Genomic DNA, 20859 nt, shown 5'->3' on the forward strand with positions numbered 1-20859 from the left:
AGTTTATTGGTCCTTTTCCTATTGTTGCTCAAATTAACCCTGTTACTTTTAAATTAGATTTGCCTGCAAATCTTAAACGCTTACACCCTGTCTTTCATTGCAGCCTGCTTAAGTCTTTCCACGAATCAGCCCGCTGGCATCCACAGCCTCCACCCCCTGCACCTATCATGATTGATGGTCAACAACACTTTGAAGTCCGAGAAATCCTGGATTCCCGACGATGTCGTTCTGTCTTACAATACCTGGTTCGCTGGAAACATTTCCCTCATCCTGAGTGGGTTGCTGCCCACGATGTTCACTCCCCTATTCTAGTTACCCATTTCCACGCTGCTTATCCCGCTAAGCCTGCTCCATGAGGTCATTTCTTTTATTGAAGGGGGGCGATATGTCATGTTCATCGTTCCAATGGTTTGCATACATCGTAACGTTTCGCATGTCATGTTTCTGATCCATGTCTATCACCTGCGGGGTGGGGAATTTCAGCTCTGTCAGGCTGTTATCTTTCTGTTGCCCTGAAGGAATGTGTGTTTGGGTTATGACATGTATTCAAGGTTACTTTCCCAGGCAGATGTGTGACGCTTGCCAGGCCTGGGAGGGGGTGGTTGTGAGGGTGGGATGGGGGGGGCGGGATCGGCTTGGAGGTGAGGGTTTTTAATTTGTATTTGGCGCGCGTTTGCTTATTCTCAGCTTTCTTCGTATTTGCATACTATCCTTTCAATAAACCAGTTTTATTCACTAAACGCTGGTGAGACTGACTTCGTTGGGATAAGGCAATCATTACACTTATTCAAGATTCTGCCAAATAACTTTTTATTTGTATCATCACTGCTTGGGGTGATGGAGTGCCTAGCAAGCCTTGAGAACACAGAGGAGGAAGCAGGACCATTGCAAAAAAGATATCTCAGGAGAATGACTGAGTAATTCCACGTTAATTGCATTAGGTATATGTTGATCTGGAGAATGGTTTTGACAGGCTTTCAAGATTCTGTTACAGTATCTTATTGGCAATAAAAATCTTTCCAGACATCCAAGTGGTTTTTGTTTCCTGTTTGCCTGCCTCACAGAGCTTCACACTTAAAGCATTGCATTCTGTTTTGTTCATGTCTTTTAAGTAGCCAGCAGTATCACTGTAACTGGGCAGTTATGTAATTTATCTTTTTCAGTATCGAATGTTTCCATTTGTAAATATCAATACTTAATATGACGTTTTATTTTGTTTATCCCTGGTGAATTGGTCTGTCTCCAAAAGAGGGGGAAAGGGCTGAATCATCTATTTAGATGCCTCCCCAACTACACTGCAGGATGTTGCACCATTAAAATTATTTTGATTTTTGCATTTTTACCTTGTTATCACCAGAAAGATAGCACAAGTTATCTCTGGTGATAAAAGAGACCTATTTCTCTCATACACTAAAATTATGGGGTGGATGACAGATGAGGTGTCCCCTGAGAAGTATGACAGTGGGAACCACTGTTAAAGCCCTACATGGCATGGGTCCAGGTTACCTGAGGGACTGCCTCACCCCCATTACATCGACCCATCCCACCTGGTCAGGCAGAGAGGGCATGTTGCGGACCCTGTCCATGAGAGTGACAATTGGCAGGGTCCAGGAGGAGAGCCTTCTCTGCCATAGTTCCCTCCCTTTGGAATAAATACTCCCAGAATTAAGGCAATTCCCGGCCTTCAGGAAGGGGCTTAAGACATGGCTGTGACACCTCACTTGGGGCGGAAGAGGGGATAGTTCATTGTGGGGGTGGCTGGCACCATAATACAGCCCTGGGGAATTTTAACATCTTACCATCTTGGTTTTTAGCTTTTTTACTTATCTATTTTATAGTATTTATCTATAGTTTTGTTATATTGTGCATTTATATTTTATAATGTTTTTAATTGATAAGAATTGTTGTTTTAATGTACTGTAAGCCGCCCATAGTCGTGTTTGAGATGGGCGGTGGAAAAATGTGCTAAATAAATAAATTTAAAAAAACCACCCCAGGTAAGACTCAGAGCTAGGGTGTGAGAACTCCTGGGAGAGGTTGAAAGCCTCCAGCCTTCCATGTTGCAGGCTCAGCTATTCATTACAGCTACATTTTTACAATAGTACACATGTTCCATCTCCTAGTAAATAATCCTACAAGATTGGTTGGGCTGAGAGTCAGCTGACTGACTGAGAATTTAATTGATTTGATTTATTGATTGATTGATTGATTGATTGATTTTATTTACAGGACTTATATGGCCACCCATCTCATATAATCATACTAGGCTCTCACAACAATCCATAAAGACAAAGATGAAAACAAAAATAAAAACAAGTATTAGTGGTTAAGCTCTGAGCATTGGATCTTACTGTGCAATTATACTTGATTTGTGCATCTTCTTTCCTAGTAAGTCTGGATCACCCATGACAATGGAGATACCCAGCAAGGCTGTATCCAATATTACATGGATAGTTTTCAGCTCTTACATGGGCTGCCTTATTGTTTTCTACCCTCTCATTGTCTGTCTGTGTTCTAAATAATTTCCCGGCCTTCCAGAACAGGTTTGGGGTATGTGTGTGTGAGAATATTATTTTTGTTTTAGATACTGAAGAGGAAGAAGATGAAATGGAAATGGCTTCTGAGCAGCCAGTGTATTCTGTTAAAACAAAGCCACAGCTTAATGGAGGAATGAATTCTTCTTCTGATGAAGATGCTGAAAACTGCCCAATATGCCTCAACACATTCAGGGATCAGGCAGTTGGAACACCTGAGAATTGTGCCCATTATTTCTGCTTGGATTGTATAGCTGAATGGTCTAAAGTAAGAACTCATTTGTTTGATAAAATTATGCTATAGTTGATGCTATTTTGTTGGCATTGTGACCGTTTCATTTCAAAATGTGTCTTTCTGCAGGTCATATTTAGTTGGCAGCAAATAATCATTATAGATCCTTTAGACTTCTCCAGAAAGCTAATTTGTATGTATGTGGATTTGGGTTATTTTTATTATTATTCCTTTTCAGTTCTTACAGTTAATAATTGCTGTCTGCTGTTAAAGAGGCTTAGTACTCTCTGTTTAGAATTGAGAAATATGAAGCCAGGTATTGTAGCAATGAAACAAATGCTGACAATTAATGCATATAAATTATTTTAGTTCAAGCTGTTATGAAGCTATGAGAATAGTATCAAGTTTTTAACATGGGTCCTCAGCTACGACCACTAAGAACTTTTCCAGTTCAAGTTCTGAATGTTTAATGTTCAGCTATGAATGTTTAATTTCTTAAAGAAATGGAGATCTTTTGAAACTGGTAAACTGTTCTCCCCTTTTTTCTTTTTCTTTTTGTAGAATGCCAACTCTTGTCCAGTGGATCGGATCATTTTTAAATCTATCTGTGTTCGTGTGTGCTTTGATGGAGAAATTTTGAAGAAAGTAGGCATTCTGTTTTCTTAAAAATAGCAAAAATCAGAGTATATTTTAGAAAACATACACAGTGCTTTTTTATATATCTGCTCTCTCATTTCTAATCAATTCATAGTTCACTGTGGGGTTTTTTTTTCTGGATTTAATCTTTCTGAAATATCACAATTGATAGAAATCACGTTTATAATGACAATTTTTTGGAATGCATGATTTTCTCGTTTTATGAACTTTTTTCCCCCAGTTGAAGGAGCTACTTACATGCGTACGTGCAAGGATTTTTGTGAATGGAGGGTATTACGCACATATATTTTGCATGTGCTTTCTCTCATGGCCTTTTGAGGGAAAATTGTTCTAGTAAAGAACATTGTAGCTTGTACTGCAGCAGAAATATCAATAAAACTTTATTATCAGATGGTGAAGGAGATAATGAATGCTGAACCATACTGCATAAAAGGCAACAGTGAAGGAGATTTGCACTTTCTATGAATTTAATAGATTAGTTGCTACATACTAGTGTATTATTGCACTGATAGCAGTTTGAGTGTTGCCAACCAACAACAAACCTATGCATTCTTGAGGATAGTTCTTGTTAAGTAAAATCGGCTTAATTAATTTAGATTAATGGGTTTTTTTCTGAGATAGTAAAAAGTTCTTTGGTAATATATATAAAGTTCTTCGGGTACTGCTGTGGAAGTTCCTTGGAAATAAGCAGTAAAAATCTTGCTGCTGCTGCTTTAGTTTACTTTCATAGACCCTTTCATAAAATAGAAACAAGCAACCAGCTACTAAGAATATGTAGAAAGAACACAAAGTAGAATTTGTGAACTGTGACATTTAAACTGAAAATGCTTTAGGTTGAATTTTTTTTTTATGTTACCTTGAATTAAAAAATCCATATAAAGATGGGATGGAAGTAGCTTCATTCCTGGTGACACCTCTCCTTAAATCTGGCATCGTGATGAAAGAACACACCAAAAAAGCTCATGCTTGGATAGAATTAGGCAAAAATGAGTTGCTGCTACAGGAACTGTAGTTGTTTTGCTATGAACAATGCAAAACTTCCTTAAAATGTTCTCTTTAGATTCCTGTTGAGAATACAAAATCTCAGGAAGAAGATCTGGAGGAAGATCCCACCTTTTGTGAAGTGTGTGGTCGAAGTGACAGAGAAGATCGCTTGCTTCTTTGTGATGGCTGCGATGCAGGGTACAGAGCCCTTGCCTTTAAAAATCTTTCTTGGTTGCTACATTTGTCAAGTGCTTCTTGAGATTAGGATTCCACTTGAGAGTGTTAGTCGGTTTTTAATATAGAAGATATTACATTTTTGCCTGACAGATCTGATCACATGTCTCTTTTAGGCTTCTCCAGTCATTCATAATTTGTATGTTTGGAGAGTGATCTGGATACTTGGCTGTATCACATGGTTACTTGGAAACCCTGCAACAGAAATGTAATTGCTTTCGGGTGAACTTGGTTATAAAGCTGCATAGTGTTGGGAAACTTGCATTGTGACTTCTGATCGTGGGACACTTTGTAATTATACTTTTCCTACTAGATCTTGTGACAAAGATGTGTTGCTTATAGATGTACAGGGTGAGGCCACAGTGAGCTTTCTGGTCGTACTCTGCAGTTACAGGTTATGAATATCTAAAGAGGTACCCTCATACAGAGAATTTTAAAATACATCTTATCTCTCCCTCCTTAGCACTGCTCCTAGTTAACATACGTTATAAGTGTGTTACATTTTTAGTAAATGATAATTCTTATTGGAACATACAACTTTTTCTGGTTCCTTAGATGCTTTGGTATTTTGTTTGTCAGATCTTGGAATATTTGCTAGTTCCATATTTGGTAATTCCATATTAATGCATGACTCTCTGTGGTTAGAACGGAAACCTGTGCATGTACGTTCATCTCTATATGAAGGATCAGTTTGCATAATAGGCAAAAGGGCATGATATTCTGCCTTTACAGTTTTGAAAGAACCCCTTGTATACTCTTTTTTTTAGTTACCATATGGAATGCCTTAATCCACCTTTAAGTGAGGTACCTGTAGATGAATGGTTCTGTCCACCATGTGCACCTGCAAATGCTATGCCTGTTGATGCTGGCAAGTATTTTCTTTGTAACATATTTTTAGTTTGAATTACAGAAAAATAGGACTTTTTCACCATTTCATAACATACTGGCATTTATTTTTACATTACTGTAATTTTATAGAGGCATATTTTCCACATGACTTGTCCCGTATAATACCATTACTATGGCAGCAACATTCAGTAAGTTTTCAGTAATGCTGCCTGTTGAATGGCAGAATGAATTGCATGTATTGCAAATTGTTTAAGTATTAGCCAGTGTTTGTTTGTGGGATGTGTAGATTTTGGACTCTAGAAAGGTGTTCAAGAGATGGTTGAAATATAGCTGAAAACTGACACAGATCTTCTTTTAAGAAACAGATCAGGTGAGTGAAGAGGAGGTTGCTTCCCTCATAGCTGATGTAATCCCTACCACTAGTCGGCTGCGTCCCAGTGTCCGAACACGAGCTATAGCTAGAACACGCCAAAGTGAGCGTGTGCGGGCAACGGTGAACCGAAATCGGATTACAACTGCACAGAGAATTCAGGTACTGTTTAATCTGAGGGAATGATATAGACATCAGACAATTGTCCAGTAAATGACCAAGTACTCTATGCACACACTGTATACTGTTTGCCCACATGGAAGGAGCAGGGTGCGTACCTGCAATCATTTCTGACACATAATCAAAAGTGTGAAGATTTCTGTCACAAGCCATTGGTCCCAGTGAAGTAAATACGAATTGTACAAAAAAATACAATGCTGGTGTTCAGTACTCATCCAGTTCTGTAGGACTTGTATAGGAAATATAGAAAACCTTTCCACTGATTTTTCTGTGCTTAAAAGTACAAATATCCTTTTAGCAAGAGATGGATTTCACAAGAATCTTGGAGCTCCTAGACCTACTGTAAATTTGCAGGACTAAGATAATACATACTTTGTGTCATTGTAATATTTAAATACTGTATATAAATATATACATATATAATTTCATTGTAAATGTATAAATATTTGTAAATGAGTGTGTATGTGTATAAAATATGCAGACATTCAGCCTCCGTATTCCCAAACACTAAGGGCATGCTGCAGGCATATTCTGGCAAGCTGAGTAGCTGTGACTCCTGAGCCAAGTGTGCTGAACAATTCAATATATGCATCTCCTGTTTACAGTGTTTTTGTTTATTGCAATAATGAAATGCCTGTGTAACTACATAAGTGTGCAGAGTTGCTCCACTTCTGGAACTAATGATGCAGTCAAACCTACAATATGTTATAATGTTCAGGTTGTCAAAAATACATCAGTGGTCAAAGCAGCTTTGGTTAAATTGTACAGAAAGAGACTGCTTGCCGCTAGGTTATATCCTGTTACTGCAAGTAAATGCAGAAGATCAAGAAATGCTTAAGATTGTTTTCACACAACCATAATAAAAATAATTGTGTGGACAGGACATTATATTCATGTGTGTTTCCTAATGGAATGATGGATACATTGACCTGATTCACCATTTATTTCCTTTACCAATAATTTATGATATCCACAAATTTATGACTTCCTGGGCAGGAGGGCTTTGAGTGATTGAGAGGGAAACATCTGCTGGTAACAAAGAGATCACATAATTTGGGAATAAATTTAGAGGTGAAAGGGTTTCTCTTATCTCTCTTTTCAAGTACAATATGAGTTTAGCATTAGATAGCTTCAACCAGTAATTATAAACATTGATCTTGATTTTAGCATGTACCAAGCTACCTTATGTCTTCGTTTCTTGATGAAACCATCGAGGCAGTTGCAGCTGGGCTGAGCACAGCTGTATACCAGAGACCATTAACTCCTCGGACCACAGCCAGGAAAAAACGAAGAGGTAATTCAGTCACAGTGATGGCACTTGGTCACATTTTCTAGGAAGGCTTGTCATGCATTCCCCCACCCCCACCCCGCCCCAGGAAGTAGAATTGGATGAATGTGCCAGACTGGCCCAAGGCTACCCAGGTAGAATTGTGCCTGAACAGTTACTGAACACAAGTGTCTTTGCCCTTAATCTCAAGTGCCACACTGCCAGTCTTCATTATTTATATAATGTTTCCATTCCACAATGTATGTCCCCAGTGGTGTCCCCAGTGTCAGTTAAATAACTTCCATTTAAAAATGCAGTTGTAAACAAAAGACAAAAAAGGAACATTCTCATAAAACATTCTTTTGAAAAAATAGCGGCAAACATCTAAGAGTGGCAAAATATGTCGAAGAGTTTTCTCCCAAAATTTTACAGGTGAAAAATGCATACGAGCTGCAGAATTTCTATTTTATGATTATGGCTTTCAGAAAAGAATAAAGCAGTTGCCATATACAAGAGTTTATTAATGATAATAAGCTTTTGTTAAGCATACAAATATGGCCCTGGACCCCATGAAATCTGTGCATCCCTGTATTAATGCATAGAATTTCTTTTGATTAGATAAATCATCCAATTAGAGATTAGTGTGTGTCAGAGATGTATGAAGAGTGTGGAACTTGTGGTACTTGGTAAATATATGAAATCTGGCATGAGCTAGTATTTTGCATTATGTTGTCAATAGCATTGCTAAGGCACTCAAAAGATCAGATATCTCAAGGCTCCTAATCGTTTTGGACAAATGGATGTTCCCTTTGGGAATTTTGAGAGCACGTTATGTGTCCTGTGACAACAGGGGTGCCATAGGGTTGTGGCTGATCACAAAGTATCCATTTGCCAGAACACTACATAACTGATGGGGATAGTAGTCCTTGCTATTCCGGCTAGCTCCGGCTTATATATCTCTTTTCTCTGAGGCAATGGGCACATTTTCAAACTAAACATTGGACCGCAGCCGCTTCTCACTTTTCCTTTCTAAAAGTGACTGGAACATTCTTGAAAATAAAACTAATGCTGGAGTCTAGTTCTTTGTATTGCATCATAATTTAACTGGTGGGTGAAGCAGAGAGCCATGGGAGGTGAGCACAGCAGCCAGTTGGGGACCTTGAAGTTTTCTCATTCATACAGATATGCCAGAAGGTCTGTCTGAAAGTATTAGCTGGGGGGGGGGGCGGTAATAAGAGCCCCAACAGCGCATAATTCCTTTTAGGGTAATTCCCATTTATTCTACATTGAAGTACAATTGGTGCCTAGTTGTATATTATTTTAAGCATGCAGATGTGCCAAGCATCCCATGTTTGTGGATACTTAATTCTAAAATCTTTGATATTTTGCTTAATTCAGGGAGGAGAAAAAAAGCCGCCAGTAAAAAATCTCATACAAAATCATCTGCTGGCAAAAAAGGCACTGGAACTTGGATTAAGAGACGCAAGCGTCGGACAAAGAGGAGGAAGGGGAAAAAAACCCAGGTATGCTCCATTGCTATTTTCAGGAGTGCAGAAATGTTGTTGGTTAATCAAGCAGCACATTTTATTGGGGTGTTTTCTTTATTCAGTGATAATCTTTAGAGCATGGTGGTGGCTGCTGTTGTGCATGTTCTGTTTTCTCGCTTTAAGGAAATTAACATCTCTCTTAGCTTAGCTAACTTGCTGTTCTACCCAGGTGAAAACTGAGGTGACCGCTCGTTCCCGAATAGCGAAAACCCTTCGGCTTGGCAAGCCTATACATGGTACTTCTATCCCTTCCATATGCAAGCCAATAGAACCGTCGCTTGGCCTTATGAGAGCTGATATTGGAGCTGCCTCCCTCTCTGTCTTTGGGGATCCTTTTGAACTAGATCCATACAACAGGTAAGATCCATAGGATAAGTGGGAAGAAAATAATAAATGTTTCTTCAAACCAGAGTAAGACTCCAAGAATGTCATGTTTGGAACTGCTGTGAACAGTTCAAGGCTATTATCTGATGCCCACTTTTCTTTAAGAATTTTCACTGCATTGTTAAGTTACTCATTTTGAATATTAATGTTTCAGTTGATGGAATCTCTCTTTAAAAGCAATCAGGGTTGTCCAAATATTAGCATGAAATCTTAGTGTGTCTCTTGTTTTGTGTATTTTGATATTTTTGGTGGTGCACATTTCAAGTCTGAGTATACTATAAGTTTACTCACATTCTGATGCTTCCCTCATATTGAACATTTTTCTTAATACTTTCTTCCTCTTGAATTTTTTCTTCCTCTTGACATAGTAGCTTATTAAAATGTTTTATATCTATAACTCCAATGTAATGTGTTTTTCTCAATTTGTTTTGCTTGAAACGGTAAAACTTCTAGAATGTTCCATTTCCTGCTTGGTATGACCACTCTAGGGATGATCTGATGGTTTTCCAGAGGTTAATTCTCCAACCTGGAAGCAGTTGATGTTCTGGACACGGGCCCTCTGTGAAGCAGGCTTGTTTTATCTGAAACACTATGTCCAGAACAGCACAAGCTACATTTCATTCAGCAAATTATCTTCCAGAAAGCTGACATAACTCTCAAATATCTGAACCAGTATGCCAGAGGAGAAATGGTACATTCTGGAGTTTTCCAGAATTCTTCACTCCCTAAACATTAAATTGTATACATTCCTATTTGGGACTCTAAAAAAAGGTTCATATATTCCTAATGGCAATTTTGATATTTCTCAGAAAGAAATATTTGTTTGTGTCTTTTTGAGTATTTCTTGCTAATACAGCACTCATTGCACTTTGCATTGATCTTACCAGGAAATAAAAAAATTGGGTCTAGATCCAAAGTAGATCATGAAATTTACTAAAGCAGAAATCAATACATTGCATGCTTGCTTTTCCTCAATTTCAAACATTTTCCATCCAACTATTTCTATTATTATAATAAGAATAATAGTTAAAGCTGAACTAAGATGGGACATTTCCAGTGATCTTTCAAGTTTTTCTCTCTTTAGCAATGAAGAGCTTCCTGTTGTTAACTCAGCCTCACCAGTGAGCACCAAAAGAAGAGGTCTTTCCCAGTCAGCACTTAGATCACATCGCCCTGTCGCTAGGCCAGTGGCTGTTGGGCTCCCGGGGTAAGACTAGTCAGGGGAAATGCTTTCTTGCATAAAGTATTTGCTTGAGCTTTCTAGCAAAATTTTCTTCTGTCTGGTGATCTCTCTTATGGTTTCTTTTCATGCCACACTGAAAAGCCAACATTTCCTCCAGTGCAGTAATGTAAGCAGGACATATAACTTGACAGAGGTCAGTCTTAATGGTTAATTGTCTTTGGATAAGATACAGATAATTTCCTTCCATTTTTCTTCTGTGAAAAAGGTCACAAAATAATATAACTGAAGAGTTGAAACACTTAGACAAAATTACAAACAGAATGTTTCTATTGAATTCTGAATCAGGGAAAAAGTAATGAGGAAGTAGTGCAATAATAGTATCTCTTAGTGTTGCATATATTGTGCTGCTTGATAGCAGTGTTGTGTTCCAGGATAAAAGACTGTCTGATGGAAAGAGCTTAGGATTCCATTTTAAACATTTCTTTTCGTAGGGTCTTCAGTTAAAAAACATACACTTCCAAGAACATTGGGAAAAGCCAGTATGGTATATTGCAGTGTTTCCCAACCTTGGTGACTTTAAGATGTGTGGACTTCCAACTCCCAGAATTCCCTGGCTAGCTGGGGAATTCTGGGAGTTGAAGTCCACACATCATAAAGTTGCCAAGGTTGAGAAGTACGGGTGTAGTGGTTGAAATGTTGAGTAGGAGCAAGGAGGTCCAGGTTCTAGTCCACCCTCAGCTACAGAACTCATTGCGTGACTTTGGGCCAGTCACTCTCTCTCAGCCCAACTTATCACACAAGTTATGTTGGATTGGGGTAAAACAGAAGGAGAAAGCGCTGTGTGTGCTACCTTGAAATCCTGAATTAAAGATGGGGTATAAAGTGAATGAAAGATACACTTGGAAAGCTCAGGATATATAGCCAAAGTAACACTGGTAGATCTTTTGCCGTTATTTTGTACATGCATGTTTGGCTTTAGAATTGGTTGAGAAATACTACTTTGTAATTCTGTCTAGCTTTCTCTTAAAAAAAAAAAAAAAAAAAGGAAGAAAGCTCAACCCACCTGTACTAAAATTAAAATTTACCAGAATGAAAATGTTCACCATGTGCCTTGGTGATAAACAATCATCAGTGTTAATGATGAAGTTGATGTTTACATGCACATATACATATATACTAGCTTCACACTAGCTGATTCTGTTTTTGTGGGAATATAAAATGTATAACAGTTCCCCAATATATGGAAGGGATGGTTGTTGATAGAAATGTAGCTCAGAAACTGCATTCTTCTGTAGAATATCTTATACTCAAAACAATTAAGGAACAATTGATGGTCAGAAGGAGGGAATTCTGTTTGCAACCTGGAGAATGTATACTAAAAGATGCAGGAGGTATTTTTCTGTTGTACATAAAGGTATGTATTTCTGAAAGGACACTGTCATCAGCGTCCTCTTTTGATGGAGAAAGCCGAGGAAGGAAAAGGCCAAATACCTATCCCTTCTTTTGATAGTCAATTCTGCCTTTTGGGGGGGGAAGCGGGGAGGAGGAATGGTGATGGAGGAAATGTTATGTACCAGATTTATAGGCCACAAAAAGTGGGTTTCTGTTTTGCATTAAGCCAGAAGGTAGCTGGTGTGGTTTTAGCTTTGTGTGATGTGTGAATCTTGTTTACAAACCATAGTTTTTGGCTCAGTATACTGGGGGAACAAGGTCAGCATGGCTTGTTTAACAAACCATGTTCAAACAAGCCATGGCTTTGTGTTTAGGTCTCTTTCTCTCACTTCTGTTTTAAAGATACTCTGTGTATTCCACTATAAACATTTCTGCTTCTTAATTTATTGTAGAAAATCTAATGGAAATGTTTTTGTTCTTGTGTAAGCATACCTCTCCTGCATACTTATTCCCATTTTCCTTTTTTTTTTTTAATATTTGCTTATTTTGGTCAGGGTTAGATAACAAGCATGTTATTAAAAAAAAACCTAAAACTTATTCATGCAGGGTTCCATATATTCAGCAATGTATAAAATAAAACTGTAGCACACCCAGTCACAAACTCCTGAGCTACCTATAGATCTTTAGAGTAACCACTTCTAGTGATGAGGAACTCCAAACTCAAATGTTACTTGTTTATTTGCTTTTAAATACATTTAGTGTCCATTTCCATCATGTCTCACTTGCCAAGAGGAAGGTTTTGAGACTGCATTCCTTTAACAGGCATGTGAGAAGGAATGTTGGCTCTGGGGTGTTCTTTTGCAGTTGGAGACTCTAAGCAGGTGACTGGGGATTTGGCTGAGCAGGATGATTGCTTGTGGGCGTGAAAGGAAAGGGGAAAAGATAATGCAGTTTGTTCTGGGGGGTTACTTCAAGTTTTGGAGGAAAGGGTGGTGCAGTTTTATATAATTTATTTATTAGATGTATAATATGGCACTAACTATGTCTTTGGTTCTTCTTAAAAAATGAGAAAACAGCTCCTTGCTTTAAAAGAGCTAAGAGCTTACAACTGGCCTACGGGGAGATAAAAGCCATGGGCTAAACAGAGGAAGAACCTGAAGTGATTGTGGTTATTTTCTTGATGTGAAATGTATCAATGTCATCTTAAAGCAATTTATGAATTGCTTAAACATAGCTACAGTAGGGACTGGTGACAAAGGCTTTGTGGAAAAGTGGATTTTAAGGAACAATTTGAGAATAGTAAGAGAAGTGGGATCACAGAGACTTGATGTCCGATTCTGGTCCTGAAGGCTCAAAGTAAGGAACTCAGATTCTGGATCTTTGATGTCCTACATAAATCTTTCACTCCTAGTTAAAAAGGGCCTTCTACATGCCTATTGCATCCAAAACCCCAAGCCTGCACAGTTGCAGTTGAAGACATCAGGTTGGCAATGGCTACTCTCTGCCATCCAGCTTTCAAGACAGGGTTTGGATATCATGATGATATTTATGGGAATTCAGACAGAAGCAAACTAGAGCTAATGAGAAGCAACTATGCTCATTACTTCTTTCCTTTCCACAGTCAAAATGGGGGTCAGTGGAGGTGGTTTTCCATATCAGGAACACTAGAAAACATATTTGAGGAAGAACTTTGTGATGCATTTGGCTCTTTTTTCTTTCAACTTTTCAGTAAACATAGCTAATTCACATGTTTTGTGGAATCTCCAGTGATGTTGAATGTGCCAGATTTTTTTAAAGAAGTTACTTGGTTGGTGTTATTTATTATACCTGGCCTTCCTTTCAGTTTGCTCCCCGCCATATAACTATTATAACAATGCTGTGAGATAAGTAATAGAGGCTGAGAGAGAGAGAAAGGATCCTAAAATTTTGGCTAGTAAATTTGCATACAAGAAATACAGTTTCCATGCTTAGGATTTGAACAGGGTCATTTGGCTGGATTCCTGCTCCTCTCCCCAAGATTTATGAAAAAATGAAGTTTCTGTCATATGGATCATGCCTGTGAAATAATATTACTACTAATAAATATGCTTTAAAGTTTAGGGAGCTTTCTGCTTCCTTTTTATTAGGAGCCATACTGTAAGCCGAGTACACTGAGATGTCCCCTCTAGAGCCAAAGAGGGCCAAAGCTCATTGAGATTTAGGGGAGAATCTACTAAAGAGCAGGAATGCAGCCAAATGTTAACCTCCAAAGAAGGCAAATTGAAGGTGAGTTTTTACAGGTAAGGTGAAACCAAAATGGCACCAATAGGAATGCCATAATGACATTCCAACATGGAAGCAGTTCATTGGGTTTTTTTTTTCAAACTACTTGTTTCAGTTTTAGTTGAACATATGCATTTGTAAATTTATGTATAAATTTGTAAGCTGTCCTTCAGAATTAAGTTCTCAGGTGCAAGGTATTTTTAAAAATAGAAATACAGGTAGTCCTCCCTTAGTGACTACAATTGAGACTGGCAACTCTGTCGCTAAGCACCACGGTTGCTGAGCAAAACACGTGACCACGACGGACTTACAAACTCAGTTCCACTGCGGTCATTAAGCAAATCACTCATAGTTGTTAAGCTAGATATCACATGACTGTGACTTGTGATCTTACTGCCACCTTCTCCGTTGACTCTGCTCTTCGCAAGCCAGTTGCAAAGCATACAAATGGTGATCACATGACTGTGGGACGCTGCAAGAGTCATGCCCGCTGGTTTTGAAGCACCCAAATGTCAAGCATGTAACCGCGGGGACACTGTGATGGTCATAAATGCGAAGACTGGTCGTAAAATTACTTTTTCAGTGTTACTGTAACTTTGAATGGTTGCTAAACATGGTTGGTAAGTGAGGTCTACCTGTATTGTTTTAAATGTCACTTGTTCAAAGTGATTGCCTCTCTAGCATCAATTTTTGATGGACTTACATAGTTTTATTTAATTATTTCTGCCTTTCCAAGAAATATTCATAGTGAGAAGATGGCAACATAATTTAAAGCAAAGAGTTGCATGTAGCAAAAGCCTCCCTTGGCTGGAAAGATGCCTTCAATCACCAGGAAGCTTTTGATCTGGTGCAACTTTGCTGTTTGCTGAATAGGAGAAGAGTCATGCTCTCAGGTTTCTCCATTTGTCCTGCTATGCTGTGTGAACTCACAGATCAGTGAGAGAGTTGCTGCTGGGGAATAGAGAGGGAAGAAGAACAGACTAAAATCTCCTCCCATTCTGCCCGTTGACATGTTCTGAGATGCTCCCCATGAATTAATTGGTTAGCCTCCCAGTGAGTTAACATTACAGGTTTCCTAAATTTTCCTAAATGTTTTAGTTCAGTCAAAATAATACCCAAGTAGTCACATTAAAAAGCAGGTCTTTAATTGTTTGCTGAAAAAGACAAACCACCATAGGCAGGGCAAATTATTTTGGCAGGGCTTGCCATAGTGTAGGTGGTACTACAAAACAACAACAACAGCTTCTATGCTCTGAGTTCATCCATTGTATTTCTACCAGGGAACACAGAGCAGGGCCTCTGTGCATGATCTTAAGGTTCAGAAAGATTTATATAGATAGAGAAGGATTTAAGATCTTCTGTTGTGGGTTTCAGGATCACCTGTTAATCAGAAGGAAGGTCTCAGGATTTAGAGCGAAGAATCTTACTGAGACCAGAAGATTAAGCTTCTAATGTTTATTGTTCTACTCTATTAGACAAAAATCCTGCTAAACTGAAAGGCACTAGCAAACTCCACTAGAAAAACCCCAGAAAGCTAAGGTGGATCTTCTCTGGTCGTCTTGATTGGGAGCCAGAGATTCAGTACTGTGCGTGTGCTTTTCTCCCTGGAGAGGGCGCCCTTCACCAGCAATCTACATAACATCAGGGTATAAAATTGAAGATAGGTGTTTCATTTGCCTATTCCAAGCAAATGTTTATTTGAAAGAAAGAAAGAAACTCAGTAATTCTAAGATTTGTTTCTACCTCGTCTTTTCTCCCCTTCCCCGTACTACTATTTTGCTTTCTTTTCTCCTTGTTTCTCTTCATGACGAGTATGTCTTACATTGTATTATGCTATGTTATAATTTAAAAGCCTAATTGATTGATCACATTTGTACGCCGCCCATCTCACTATCCAAGTGACTCTGAGCGTTTTTTAAAAGATTGAGTTGTTATGTCGATTATTTATGTTTAATTCTTAAATTAGAAACAAAACTCATTTAATTCAATGAGATTAAATTATTGTAGCTTTTTATTTTTACATTTGGTTGTTTCTAATCATTGCATTTATTTTGTCATGTAATTCACAATGCATGGATGAAAAGCCAGGACTTCACCTGACATTGAAAAATAAACAGTATAGGTGATAGCTTAACTTCAAGGGGAAGGACAATCCAAAACCAGGAGCAAAGAAGGCCCACTTCTGCTTCCTCATTGTTACTTCTCCCTGGTCTCAAACCACGTAGGGCCTTAATTAAAATCGTGAAGATTAATTGGCACAGAGCACCTTGTGTGTTCCTTTAAAACCTGTGTTATGTGGTCTCTGAAAGATGTCTGACGCAGAAGACTCTGCTGCATTTTCCACCAGCTGCATTTTTCAGGTTGTCTTCAAGGACAGCTCTACATCATACATTGCAGTAGTCTAACCATGAACCTAGCAGAGGATGGACTACTTCAACTAAGCTATTACTGCCCAGAAAATATTGCACTTTATGGGCCAGCTGCTCAAACGCACTCCAGCTTACTGTGGCCAATTGGGTTTCTGATGAGGAAGGAGAGGAGAACGCCAGCCCGCTCTGCACTTGTTCCTTCCAGATGAATGGAAGCCCATTCAGAGTCTGAGATCTCCCCAGCTCCCAGAACCACATGTTGTCCATCTGCAGCCTTTTCAGAATTTTCATTTTCTTGGCCCTGATCCAGTCTGTAGTGAAACTTGCATGGCATTAAGTAATACAATACTGCTATTTTTTTCCAATGCTTTCCTTTCAGCAGTCTCTATAGAGAAACTGTACCTGTCCTTTTCTTTCCTCATCACAGTTTTATTTCATTTGTGTGCTTCCCTTCTTTTTTAGAAAGAAGGGGCAGCAATAATCTAAAATATGTATTGCCTGTGCAAAACCATATAATTGTCCTGAATTCATGAAGACTGAACTACACTTCTGAATGTCTGCAGAAAGGTCATGTACTAAATTGATGTAATTGACATAGTTCTGTGCAATACAAAAACTCTCTAATTTATAGGAGGGGTGTTCCTGCCTTGGTATCTGAGCCAGAAGCTGAGCCAGCTCCAGTGCCTGACTTGTTGGGGAGCATCCTGACTGGACAGAGCCTCCTTATGATGAGTGGTTCTGATGTTGTTATTAACAGAGATGGATCCTTAACAGCAAAGAAAGCAGGTGAGGTCTTAGGCTTCTAACAGCCTTATTTTTATTTTTTATTTTTTTGATTTATATGGCCACCTATCTCAAATACATGACTCTGGGTGGTTAACAGAAACCACATACTGTAGCAGTCGAAATTGCTTTGCACTGAAATTGCTTTGAAATAGCTTATCATATAAGAACAGGTTTTTTTTTAATTAAGATTAATCAAAAAGAGCTTTGATTTGTGCATGAGAAGATAACTTACTGCTATATTAAAAACCACTAAGATTGAATGTAGCATTTCAGTAGTATTTACGTTTCAAAGATGGGGAAGTCATATTCCACATATTTATATTAGTCATGAGGAATTGCTAAGAGAATTATTTTGAGAAATAATTTTTCCACTAATCAAAAAATAATGCAATATGTTTCTCTTTGCCATAGATTTCATGATATTTTACAAGAATAGAGGTTATTTTTAATTTGAAATGTTTAATACTTGATGTACAGGTGACTTGCCTAAATAGTCCATATTTTTTTTCCTTTTTCCTTTTGTTTGTTATTGTTTATTATTAATTATGTTCTGGTTTTTATTTTTGTTTATAGTTCTTGGCGGTTTTGTAGCTGGTCAGATTTTTTGTATTTTCATCTATTTTTAAAAACTTGCAATAAAGTAAACATTTAAAAGGATTTCAGTGGTAAGTGAAAGATAGTAGCTGCTCAAAATGATTTTGTTTCATTTTAACATTGTAATATTTTAGTATTAGTATGAGCACATGATTGAAAACTGTTTTTTTTCTCTAATTGTTTTCAGTCCCATTACTGTATGGCAGTTCAAAACCAGAGGAGGTTTTGGAGGACAATTCCCAATCAAGGACACCAATTTTGGGGACCTTAATTACAGACTCTGGCACTGATCCTTCCAACTCCAAAACTGCCATCTCAGAGTCTTGCTTGTCATCTACATTGTCATTAAGCATAACAAACAGAACAGTGAATCCTCCACATACTACATTTGGAAGGGCTCCAATTCGATTTGATTACTCCATGACTCCAAGATCTGTTCAGACTCAGAATTTAGCAAATCTGAATAGAATCAGCAGCAAACTAGGTGACTCATCCAAATTTAATGGAGGCTCTAAGCTATCTGTGGGCCCTCTTTCTGCACCTCCTAAACTGTACAACAACTCCAGTTCCATTTCAAAAACAATTTATGTCAAGCAGCCTTTGAAATCATCTCCTAAAAGACCTGATATCTCTGAACTTCCACGAATACCAAAGATTAAAAAGGAAACAAACAGTGGACATCTTGGACTGCAATCTGCCAGTGACCGAAATAATAACATTCCCAGTTCCTGTGTAACGCAGTTGACTGGCAAAGGGAACACAAACCAGCCAATCAGAAGCAACAAAATGGAAAGCAGCAAGCCACGTGCTACTCAGCAACAAACACATGCAACAGGAGTCACTTCTGCAAATGCTGTTACTCATGGCAGTTCCTCACTTCCTTCAGCAAGGGGGAAAGTTGGAAGTGCCTCCTTTGAGAGCTTTAAAATTAACATTCCTGGAAATATGGGGCACTCCAACAGACTGTCTAATCCTGGATTTTGCAATACTTTTCGACCAGTGGACAATAAAGTGCAACAAAAGGAGAATCCTTCACCCCTTTTTTCACTGAAAAAAGTGAAACCCGTCAAAAGTGAAATATATGATCCTTTTGATCCCACAGGCTCAGATTCAAGTTCAACACATAGTAGCCCTGAAAGGTTACCCCTCACCAATATTACCAGAACAATATCCATAGCAAGTCCAAAAGTTCAGACCTTCCAAACAGTGCGCCGCATTACTCCTTACCCGCTAGAAAATATCTTTGGATCTGAGGTTGAGTTGTTGGATGTGCCATCAGGTAACACAGAATCTCATGATGATTTGGTAATAAAGGAGAGATTTGTGGAACAGGTCTCTGATGCAGAACAAGATAAAGGTGCTGGTAAGGGATTCTCAGGTATGCCCTCTACCTCCTCAGCTATTAAGCAAGTTTATGATGCAGAACATTTAAATGACAAGGATAAAGATAGCCCTGGGTTAGTTTTTGAGGACAATCAGGATATAGTTAGGGTAGAAAAGGAATTAGCTAGTCCCTTAATAGAAAAAGAGCAGCAAAACATTCTTAAAAGTGAGCAAGCAAGAAAGCGATCTTTTTCAAGATCCCCATCAAATTCCAGTTCTCAGAGCCAGAGAGAAATTAAAAAGACAAACATAAAAGAATGCAAACATACTACATCAAGATCTAGATCAAGGACACGTTCAAGGGACAGAAGTTCCAGATCAACTTCCCACTCAGTTGAAAAAAAGTATAGCAAAAGCTGTGGAATTAAAACAGAAATTCGACAATCATCAAGTGACTGTTCCAGTAGCCATGAGCGATCAAAAAAAAAGAAAGCAAAAAGTAAAACTAAAGACAAAAAAATAAGTTTCTGGCTGAAAGAGCATGAGAGATCTAGATCTCAATCTGGTAGTCCTGGCAACTCTTCTTTTGAGTTATATGGAAGCAGGAAAAAGAAAAAGCACTCTACCTCTAGAGCAAGAGATCAAGAATGTTCCCCATCAAACAGTACTGAGAGAACTAAAAAAAAGAAACACAGAAGAGAGAGAAGCTATGATAGGTATGAAAAGGAGAGGACCTCAAGATCAAGAGATAGAAAAAGATCCAGATCTTGGGAGAAGCATAAAAGGCGGTCAAGATCACCTGTATTAAAACCTCATGAATCAAAAGGATCTAAATCTAAGGAAAAGTCACTACAATCGCAGTCATGCTCCAAAGAAAGTAAACACAAGCTAAAAGGGATGTCTCCACTACCTCTTCAAGAAAAAGAGCTCAGATCTTTGGATGACCAAATCAGCCATTCTTTTGAGCATTCTCTTTCCCGGGTGCAAGTGTGGGAAAACACAGAGCAAGAAACTATGAATATTCATTGTGATCTAATGCATGCACAACAGATTTCTTCAAAAGATCATGTAATTAAAGTTGCATTTGAAGATTCTTCTAGAGTGGATGATGATAACTTAGGTAATGAAATCCTTCCTTCCCAGCTGGATTGCACAGATTCTGAAGCATTACCTGATAAAATTGATTCCTCCATTGAGAATGAATTGACAGTAGACTATGATTCATCAGGACTTGATAACCAAAGCAGTGAGAGACAGGAGGAAATTGAAATTAAACAAGAAGACAACGATGTATGTCCTTTCTTAATAGATTCTCTTCTAGAAAAGGAGGAATACACACCAAGTTGTGATGAGGCAAGCCTGACTCAAACTTTGCCTGAAAGCAAAATGCCAATACTGTCAAAAGATGTGGACCCTGTCTTAGTTGAAACTTCAATTGATATCAATAAGGCTGAACTGGAAGCAGTAGCTCAGAGTCCTGTGTTGAAATCTAAAGCATTAGTGAAAAGAGTTACATGGAATCTTCAAGAAGAAGAAAGTGATATGCTGACCATAGATAAAACAGCAAGTAAGTAAGGTGGAATTTTTTAAATGTTAAAGCAAATTTCAGAATAAAATCATTTTTTCCCTTATAAAAATTGGAAGAAATTATGCTCATCTTGATTCAAGGTTAGTCTGTTCTTATTAAATGAATATTCCATGCTGAATTTAAA

At 38.2% G+C, this 20859-nt stretch overlaps 1 protein-coding gene across 1 annotated transcript in view; it reads left to right on the top strand.

The window, feature by feature from the left end:
• PHRF1 (PHD and ring finger domains 1) overlaps positions 1-20859 on the top strand; it is a 41684-nt gene that overhangs the window by 14875 nt on the left and 5950 nt on the right. The window contains 11 exon segments of the mRNA XM_063289285.1: positions 2585-2802; positions 3328-3411; positions 4484-4605; positions 5409-5509; positions 5850-6022; positions 7208-7334; positions 8706-8830; positions 9024-9211; positions 10323-10445; positions 17076-17230; positions 18012-20714. Coding sequence (XP_063145355.1) covers positions 2585-2802; positions 3328-3411; positions 4484-4605; positions 5409-5509; positions 5850-6022; positions 7208-7334; positions 8706-8830; positions 9024-9211; positions 10323-10445; positions 17076-17230; positions 18012-20714 — 4119 coding nt within the window.

The sequence above is a fragment of the Candoia aspera genome, chromosome 1 (genome assembly GCF_035149785.1).
Source record: "Candoia aspera isolate rCanAsp1 chromosome 1, rCanAsp1.hap2, whole genome shotgun sequence".
Lineage (NCBI taxonomy): Eukaryota > Metazoa > Chordata > Lepidosauria > Squamata > Boidae > Candoia > Candoia aspera.